Consider the following 10,445-nt stretch of genomic DNA (forward strand, 5'->3'; position numbering starts at 1 on the left):
ATGAGGTAACGGACCGTCTCCTCCCTTTTTCTTTTTCGTGCCAAAAATCGGCCAAACTTAAAGAAAATGAAAGGAGACCATGTCAAAATTTTGGATTTTGTATGATTTCATAATATGCTACAGATCTACCAATGATTTATGCCATATAGGTAAAAATCATAATTTTTTGTTAAGTATATAAATCTTAGATTAAAAAAATATTTTTGGATTAATAATAATAACAAATAAAATAATAATCAAAAATTTTTTATAAAATTGGTAGCGTGTTTGGGAGTATGCATGCTACTTTTCTTCTAAATTTGGTGGTAACTCTTGTTTAAATTTGGACATGAGTGCGTGCGTAGAATTCTATGCCCAAATTTAAATAAAAAGTGGTGAATAGTGCATATCAATGGACTGATAAGGGTATATTAACCCCTCTAGCAGGGTGTTATACTAATAAAATTACAATTAATTTTCTATAACTTTTATAATTAAATATTATTTTATTAATTAAAATTTAATTAAACATATTTGAAGTATTAAAATCATGAAAAATTAGTCTTATATATGGATAATTTAAGAATATTTTGTGAAGTAATCATCTGATTTTTTGCATTACAATCTAAGTTCCCAAATTTTAAATAATTAATTAAACACTGATTAATTTAAGAAAAAATGCAGCATCCTTGGATACACTAATCTGAATTACATTAATTTTCTAGATATTGTGAATTAAAAACTAATTTGTTATTTAAAAATTAAATAAAATATTTTAATAAATTATAAAATGAAGAAAATTAGTACATCTTGAAGGCTTGTCTCTTATGTAGCTGGCTTGTTTCCTCGTTTATACCCGGGTCCTCACTCTAACATAAGTGTTTCCTTGTTTATCCTCATTTAACATCCTGAAGACTTGTCTCTTCTATAGCATGAGTGCTGCTTGATCTATGTTGTAATTAAATTAGTGATCCCAAAATATGATTTCAGCATGAACAGGAGCAAATTTCTTGTTATTGTGGGCTAGATTACACTTCCATGATTTGAGCACTTGACCTGTTAGAAACTCCCGCAACCTAGATGGTTCTCTGAAAGTGGGAATATATCCATTGAAGAAAAGTCTGTGTTTATTAAAAAAAAAAAGAAAAAAGCTTTGAGAAAAGTTTTTTTGAAAATTTATAAACCTTTTTTTTAGATATAACTGTCTTCCCACTTCTTGTTTTTCAGAATTCTTTTTAAACTTTACTGAAATGTATCTATCAACAAATTACTATGTTGACTTGTTTCACCGGGTTTTTCTTTTCCTACGCTACTTGCCCATAGAGACGTGGTGATTGTTACGGAGCCCACATATGGGAATCTGCCTTTTCTAAAGTATAAATAAGAGAAAATTAGGGAGACAACTCTTCAAGCTGGAGCTATTGCACTTAGATCAAAAAAGAAAATTAAAAAGTATTATATAGTTACCAAAACTTTAAATTCATTGCAATGTAGCCCTGCCAATTATCTACGTTATAAAACATTATTATTATGGCTGTAAATGGGTCGGGTTGACTCATGACCCGACCCAATTCATTCTGTTTTGGAGGACCCATGAGGCTGGGTTGAGTCTTAAAATTGAATATGTTATATTTTCCAGCTCGGTTCTAAGTTTACTGAATTCAGACCCGACCCGATCTATTTAAAATTTGGATAATTTTGGATTTTCAGTCCTATGATCTGCTCCGACCCGATCCTCTGTAAAATTATTTGGACTCGTGGACTGCGATCGAACCTGTGGGCCATAGCCTGCACCAATGTAAACAAGTTCTATTAAGGCTCGGCCCAAGCTCCGTATCTCATTCAAAATTGAAATCGTGGGTGTGGGGATCGTGGGCCAGGTCCGTTCACGGATTATAGCATGTGGGAATAAGGTTGCAGCTTTTGCCATGGCCGTGAGATTCCTCGCAGGCCCAGCTGCCATGGCTGCCGCTTCCATAGCCGTAGGTCTCCACGGCGTCCTCCTACACGTCGCCATTGTTGTATAGGTCAATCTTTCCCACCCCCTCTGACACACCGAATCAAGCACAATGTTCTCCCCTCACTCCCTAAACACCATTCCTTGAGCTCTCTCTCTGTAACAATAATGGCACCCTCTATATATATCTTATGCCAACTTCTCCTTTACTTTGGAACTGTGGCACTCCCTCTAGGCATTGTCCCCTTCGTCTTTGCAAAGGAGGACAATCTGCATCCTGATATCCTTAGTACTGTGCGAGTCAAGAGGGAGCTCTATATCTCACTGGAATCTCTCTAGGATTCTTTCTTTTTGTGCTTGGAACTGGTCATCTTGATAATCTTTGGATGATGGTGCAGGGTTATATTTGGCATGCTGATCGCACTGGCCATTACGCTGGTTTATTACATTCTACTGGGTCTTTGATGTGAAGTATATCCCGAGAGACGTCAAAAGACGGTTGTGTAGGTTGGGTTTCATAGATCCGATCTGGCTCGGACCCGAACGGGACCCGAATATTTTAGATTGGGTCCGGGTTATACATGGATCCGACCCATTTGGTCAAAAATTGTAGCCGTAGACCCGAACCGACCTCTTCTATTAGATTGGGTCTGGGTCCAAAATTAGGACCAGAACGAAGAACCGGGTTGAATCAGAATCACTGATGACTCGGTCTGACCTGACCCGTTTGCACGCCTAATTATTATATTAAAATCACATGATAACTATTTTTTTATAAAATTTTGGAAATACTCTTTCCATTAACTTTGCAAGGGGGTCTTATTTTTGGCGAGAACTGAAGAGAAGGGGAGGGGGATTAGTGCTTTGAAATTTATGCCAACGGATGAATGACAAAAAATGGAGTATTTTAAGATCTGTGTAGGTTGATGGATGATAAATAAATAATAAAGGATAGAGTGCATTGAGTTCTATGCAAGCAGATGAATAACAGTACATGGAGCGCTTTGAGCTCTGTGCATGCGAAGGGATGATACAGGATAGAGTGCTTTAAAATCTATGTATATAGATGAATGATAGGAAATGGAATATTTTGAGATCTGTGCAAGCGAAATGATGGAGGATGAACAACTTTGAAATTTATGCAAATAAATGGATGACAAATGATGGAGCACTTCGAAATCCATGTAGGCAAATGAATGATAAAGAATGGAGTGCGTTGAGATTTATGTCGGTAGATAAATGACAGAGGATGAAGTGCTTTAAGATCTGTATAAGAGCATGGATAAGAAAAGATGAAGCACTTTGAGATTTGTACAAGCAGATAGATAATAGTGAATTGAGTGCTTTAAGAGCTGTGCAGGCACATGAATGATAAAGTAGAGAATAGAGTGCTTCAATATCTATACAAGCGGATGGATGATAAAAAATGAAGCGCATTGAGAATTGCGTAGACGAAAGGATAATAGAGGATGAAGCACTTTGAGAGCTGTGCAGGGGAATGGATCACAGATCGAGCACTTTGAGATCTATAAAGACAAATGGATCACAAACTAAGCACTTTGAGATCCGTGCAGATGGATGGATGATAAAGATCAGAGCCTTTTAAGATTTATACAGGCAGATGAATGATTGAGGTTGGAGCACTTTAAGATCTGTTTATATATATGAATGACAAAGAATAAAGCACTTTAAGATCTGTGTAGATAGATAGATAATAGAGGATGAAGTGCTTTAAAATATATACAAGTTGATGGATGATACAGGATGGAGGGCTTCGAGATCTGTGCAGGTAAATGAATGATAAAGGACAACCTCTCTGAATGAAGAGTATTTTTATCTTCTTTTTTTTTTACTCCACTAACAATGTTAAGATGCAAGGTAAATAGCCGCGCGACGTTGCTAATCGACACTTTTTAAACTTTTGGATTCTAAATAAAAATGATTCAAACATGTAGGGGTATTTCTGTATTTTTCTATAGATAATTGCCCGCAGCAAGTTAGGTGTTTTGTCTGGATGATCGGACGAGCCATCCACCAGTAATTCCAATGGAAACTCCCACTTAGAAATACAAAGAAAGGGAGGAGATCAGGTGGTTTACGGATCTCCCAGTCCCTGTTCTTAAGGACAATTTAAATCACCTTGAAAATACTTTATCTTACTTGAAGAATAAGAGATTCTGTGCAGATCATAATATAATTCCCTCCTCCAGAAAAAAAACTTCTACGGAGTAGGAGTTATCCATCAGAAAAAAAAACTTTCCTCCTTTTGAGCTTAAGATTTTAGGACAAATAGTGATTTTAACATGGTATCGGAGCAGAGATTTTAAGTTTTCCTGTCTCCGTACTCTTGAATTCTATTATTAAAATTTCACATGTTGGGTTCACCCATTAAAGAAAAGTCTGCCCATATGTGAAAAAAAATATAAAAAAATATAAAATATATAAATAAATTTATTTTATCCTATGAGCTTAAGTTTTGGTGACAAATGATGATTCTAACAAGATGCTTACCGCGGTAGATCCAATGCTAGGACAAGGGTCACCTACTCAGCTTTGTGTGGGTGCTCGTCCTTCTCGCACATAGCCTAGGACCCACTGTGAAAAAAGCTTCAGTATTAATGGTCCTACTGCAAAGGCACAGAAGTGTCATAGTTACAGCTTTCGTAGAAACTTTTTCCCAACTCATCTCCACCAAGGATTGCATTCCTTGTGCGACATGGTGGACCAGGGAGCGACAACCTCCATGTGCCTCCATCGGTATCACCCTCTTTTTGTAAAGAACTGAAAGCCTACAGATCTTAGCAGACGTCATACAAGGCACTTCTAGTTGCTGCGTTTGAAAACTATTGACGAGCTCTTCAACGAGACTATTTTTTTTTCTTATTAATTTAACTTTTTGAAATCAACTGCTTAGAATTATTCAATATCTCACCTATTATAATATATAAAATATTGAATATTATAGCTGTCACATATTGCATGCACAATCTTAATATATGAGCTCGGATCAATCTCTAAAAATTATGTGATATGATTATCATATTCAAATTTAGTATTTATATCAAATTATAGAATTTTGCGATTGTATTATGGTATATCTGGTCCCTAATATCTTGTCTATAATTATAAAATTTTATTGTTGTATTCTACTATATCTGGAGGCTTAACTTATATAAAAAACACATTAACAACACAAGTAATACAAATCATATTTTCAATACAAATTTCTCAAAATTAATTATTTGATTAACAAGCAGGTGTATTATTAATGGTCCTTGTGCAACTTGATGGACCATCTGATTTCCGGAGCAGGAAGCTTCCGTGTGCCTACCCTCCATCCGGTAAAGAAGCAAAAGCCTAGTTTCCTAGCAGATTCCATACAACGTACTACTACCTTTTTTTTTTTTCTGGGTGATTACCCGGTCTTAATGAGCGATGGACCTGGCGCATGCTTTAGGCTTTGATGCGGCAGGACCTGTCCTGAATGGCTGAACCTTCTCTATCTCCTTCAGTCTGGTCAATCTCTCATTTATCATCATTGCCTAATTCATTCTTTTCTCCAATTGATTTTGGATGACAAAATTGATGAGCGAATGACAGTTTGGTCAAATGATATAGTTGTGATATAGGCTCTCCATTCGCTGTTTGAAATTTCTTATTAATAAAAGAATAATTGTCATCTTAAACCTTTAAGTGCCTCTTCAAAAAAAAGAGCAATGTCAGACACGTTTAATCGTTGATAAAGAAAAAGACTGGAAAACAAAATAGAAAAGTTGAGAACTCTATAATTGAATGAATGTAGTTCGAATTGATTTGATCAAAGTAGCCAAGTTAAATACGGTACTATTTTATTTTATTTTTTTTGCTACCACGGATGATTTCTATAGTTCTAGTAAAAAAAATAATAAATTTTGGAGTGCTCCAAAAATTACTCTCTCTCTAACTCATGGGCCTTCCGAAGCGATCAGCCAAGGCGGTCCTAGACTTTTCCAAAAAAACGTGTCAGAACCAGCTCACAGCCCACGGATAAACAAAACAACCGAATTGATACTGCAAATCTTACTTCTCTGCTCCACTGAGATTTCCCCATTTAACCTATGCACACAATTATCCCACCAAGCTTGTTTTTTTTAATCATGCTATGATTAAGGTGGTTCCCACTGCACAGCTTGAAGGAAAGAACAAATCACCTTTTTTCAGAAGAGGGTATACAAACCCTGAGGCATCTCGCCAAGTTGATTTAAAAAAAAACATGATTCGGTAAAGAAGAGGACAGAAACGAAGTGTTGGCTGCCGTTCTTTTAGTGGCTAAAGTTAAGATTATTCCAACATATTCAAGCACCAAAATACAGTTCATGATTTCACCTTCCACCAACTCACACTTCGTCCCACCAACCTCTTCTCCATCACAAAATGATGAATTGGCTCTGTTAAAACATGGAAAGTAGAAGCAAATCTTCCTTCAAACACTTCAACTGAAACTTTAAGAATACACCACATGATTCCATATCTCAACTAATTCAACAGAGAGTGAAACAAGCATACACAAAGAAGGAAACACCAAAAGACTGGCCCAAGGCCTTCAACAATCACAAAACCAAATGGACTCATGGATGGAAACAGATGTGAGACAGATTACCTCCTCACTTTTCTCTTGTTCTTATTAATTTGTAGACCCAAGATTAGAACTTTGGAAGGGAAACACCAAGAATTAGAGTTCAGACGACTAGAAGCAGCCATCAATAGCTTCAGATACTCATCAGGCGGCGGCGGTCTGGCTGTCGGAGGACGTCCACATGATGTCCCTGAGGGCAGGCCGCAGCTCGTCGCTGCAGAACCTCCGGTATTCGACAGCGTCACCGCTGTCCTTCCTAACATCCACCACGAGCACCGACGGCGCCACCGCGAAGATGTCCGCGGCCACCGCAAGCCTCCCTTTCCTCCCCCTCTCCGCCCCTTCCAGCCTCACCCCTGCCGCCCCGCTCTTGGTCACCCGAAGCCTACCCGTCGCCCTCGCCGCCACCTCCTCCAGCCTCGCCACCACCCCACTCGCCGGCTCCCTCGTCGCAAACCTCATCCCTTCCTCCCTCCTTTCTCCATCCTCAAACAGTGGCGAGAGGTCGAACCCTTCTGAGAGAGATATCAAATGGAAAGCATTCAGCCGCTCCGGCTCCTCCCCCTCCTTCTTCGCCCACTTTTCCTCCACCACCACCGGAGCCGGCGGCAGCTCTTTCCGAAGCGACGACTTCTTGAACCAGGGCATCTCAACAAGCTTGGCGACCGTAATTCTAGTGTTGGGATTGGGATCGAGCAGCTTGGTGATGACCCGCCGGGCGTCGGACGAGAACCACGGCGGGCACCGGAAATCCCCTCGATAAATCTTTTTGTACATCGCCACAAGATTATCATCCTGGAAAGGCAAGAACCCAGCGAGAAGCACATAGAGAATCACACCGCACGACCAGAGGTCAGCCTTCGCGCCATCATACCCCTTTCTGCCGAACACCTCGGGGGCGACATACGCCGGCGTGCCGCAGGCCGTGTGGAGAAGGCCATCCGGCGGCGCATGATCGGCGAAGGCGCTAAGCCCAAAATCAGCTATCTTGAGATTGCCCTGCTCATCGAGGAGGAGGTTCTCGAGCTTGAGGTCCCGGTGGTAGACGCCGCGGCTGTGGCAGAAGTCGACGGCGGAGATGAGCTGGCGGAAGTAGTGGCGGGCGGCGTCCTCCTTGAGGCGGCCGGAGCGGGCGATGCGGGCGAAGAGCTCGCCGCCGCGGACAAGCTCCATGGCGAAGTAGATCTTGGAGCGGGTGGCCATGACCTCGTGGAGCTCCACGATGTTAGGGTGGGTGACCATCTTCATCACCGATATTTCTCTCTTCACGTGCTCCATCATCCCCGCCCGAATGACCTTCTCCTTCCCGACCACCTTGATCGCGACGGATTTTCCGGTACGGAGGTTGCGAGCAAGGTAGACCTTCGCGAAGGAGCCGTGGCCGAGGAGGCGGCCGAGCTCGTAGCGGCCGTGCAGGACGGTGCCGCCCGCCGACGAAGCGGTGGGTGGGGACACCTCCTCCATTAGGAAGCCCTCTTCTAGAATTCTCTTCTTAGTTTTTCTCTCGCTCGCTCGCTAGCTTGAAGAATTAGAGAGGAAAGAAAGGGCGAAGGAAGACGAGGGCATGATCAGGGGGTCTAACCGTCCTCGACATGTTTCCGGTGGCACGTCCGGCCGCCGTGCTTCGTCCGCCGCCCGCCGAGCTCAGGCCTTGACTTCCTCCACATGCTGCTGCATTCCCTTGAGATTGAGGGAGCAGATCATAAGAGTAGAAGAGAGGAAAGCAAAATGGGAGATGGAGAGAGATTAATCCAAACTCCAAAAAGAGGAGAAACAGAGTGCGAACACCTGGTTGCCTTATGTCGTTTCCTAGGGCTATATATAGACGGGAGGAGGTTCGATGGTGGATAAAAGTACGAAATTGCCCTCTATTTGCCCACTGAATCGGTGGTACTTATTGCGCATTTGATGAGCCGACATGAGGGGTATACATGTCCGGATTGGGAGAAAAAAAGTTGGCCGTGGGATTGAGATTTGTCGGATGATGGGGATGGGGGAAGAGGGAAGGGACTCGGAGGGCAGCAGATCTTTGTCGTTTCCGAGGAGCCAACTCTGACTGAACAGCCCAACTTGGCGTATGGGATACAACCAGCTGTCGCTCTATCTTCTCGTATGATCGGGCCGTTGCAGGTCTATCGTGAGTAGATCCTGGCCGTCTATTTGATTAGATCTTTGATCCAACGGGGAAGTTGATCTCTTTGATTTTGTAACCATCGGAAATGAGCTGGCAACGGAGCCGCGGATTGGATGACATTCTATATGGCCAACCATTTTGGAGATACTCTTTGGATGGGAGGAGAGAGGATTATCTGATCCGCTCCAAACCTATTATTTTTCGACTTTTTTGGTTTCATCAATATCTATAATATATATGATACATCCGTCTTAGAAAAAAAAAACAAATGAGCTGGCAGAAAGGTAGGTGAACGCTTTCCATACTGCTCGAAGCTCTTTCAAGGAAATGGAAGTCTGAAGCTGAGGAGCTGATCTCGTGTTGTGCATGCCAGAATTGTATGTGACCGCCTTGTAGAAGTTGAATGCTAGCTCAGCAATGGGTGGGGGCACCCAATAGAATTGAAAGGTTGAAGAAGATAGGTTGTTGACCAGCCTAGTGATTTAGGCACATTGGTATCCTATTTGCTCCACTACAATATGTGGTCATGTGGCTCTTCAACTCTTTGATACTCTTTTGCCTAAATAAGTAATAACCCTATTAAGAAGATTTTGGGGTGATTCAACACTAAATTAAAGATGTATTTATTAAGACACTTTGAAATTCACCCGCGGACTATTAACTAACACTCCAAAAAGAGCTGTGTGTTAATGTAAAGATAGCGCAATAAGGAAAAAATATAGATGTGCAGGTATCACAATATTATATATTGTGCTAGTAAATGCAAATAACTTGAAATTAGAACTAGCACCCGAGACTTGAATATTTGATTGGTCCAATATAGGATGTAATTTTTTCAAGGGTCTAATTAAATAATTCGAGTTTCTTCCGTTGATGCCATTTAGATGAGCTCTAGAAAAGTTGGATTTCTATGAATTAATTTGTTTTGAATCTTAATTATCATTGGAGAGTTTCAAGACTATAAGCTTTGCTAGAACTTGGCATGTACCACACATGTGAGACGGAGCATCTATAGCTATGATTCTCCCATCTTATTTATTAGAAAGTTTTTTGTTATTTTTGTATGCTAATAAATGTACACTTTTTGTTTCTAAATGATAAAAATGTATTGCTTATATCTCTTTTCTAAAAATGCGAAGAGGAATGCCCAAGTAGAATCTAATAAAGGCAGGATAGAAGTTCAGGTCATTGGTTCCTAACCTCAATATTTTTATCAATTGCACTAGTTGGCACCAAAGTACACAAATCCCCATTGTTGCATTCTCGAATGCTGATAATGAGAGTTTCACTAATTATTTCAAAAAAATAATGTGACAATCATTTCATTCAAAGAAAATACTTTACAAAGTTTAAGAATGAGGACCTCCCTAGTTTGGAAGAATGGTGAGATTGGTGGATTATAGCACACATTTACTATTTCTCTTTTTTTTCCCCGAATTATTTTTTTCATAAAATGAATCAAAGTAGGCAGGGTTTATCTTTTGTGTTATAAATGGAGTTCATTTATTTTGCAGGCAATTTTCACAACAATGTTAAAAGTTGGGATCTAAGATATCCAACTGCATACAGATGGGTTGGATCCGGTCTTTTGGTGTCATATAATTGTATAGATATACACCCTTACTTTTAGGTCAAATTAGTTACTATATAAAGGCAGAGCGACACTAGATCAATCAAGTTATATGATTATTAGTAGAAGGTGGATCAAAAAGGAAACAATGACACCAAATTTTTGGATAGTCTTACAAGGATTTCCATTC

At 40.3% G+C, this 10,445-nt stretch overlaps 1 protein-coding gene across 1 annotated transcript; it reads right to left on the minus strand.

Annotated features, from left to right (window-relative positions):
• Window positions 1-6,381: 6,381 nt before the first annotated feature.
• LOC103702971 (CBL-interacting protein kinase 6-like) lies at window positions 6,382-8,356 on the minus strand. The gene has a single exon (XM_008785643.6). It carries the CDS (start codon window positions 8,013-8,015, stop codon window positions 6,696-6,698), a length of 1,320 nt encoding a protein of 439 aa, XP_008783865.3. The 5' UTR covers window positions 8,016-8,356; the 3' UTR covers window positions 6,382-6,695.
• Between the last annotated feature and the right edge of the window lie 2,089 nt (window positions 8,357-10,445).

Source organism: Phoenix dactylifera, chromosome 2 (genome assembly GCF_051530095.1).
Source record: "Phoenix dactylifera cultivar Ajwa chromosome 2, Ajwa_hap1_PhDact_Kaust_v1.1, whole genome shotgun sequence".
NCBI lineage: Eukaryota > Viridiplantae > Streptophyta > Magnoliopsida > Arecales > Arecaceae > Phoenix > Phoenix dactylifera.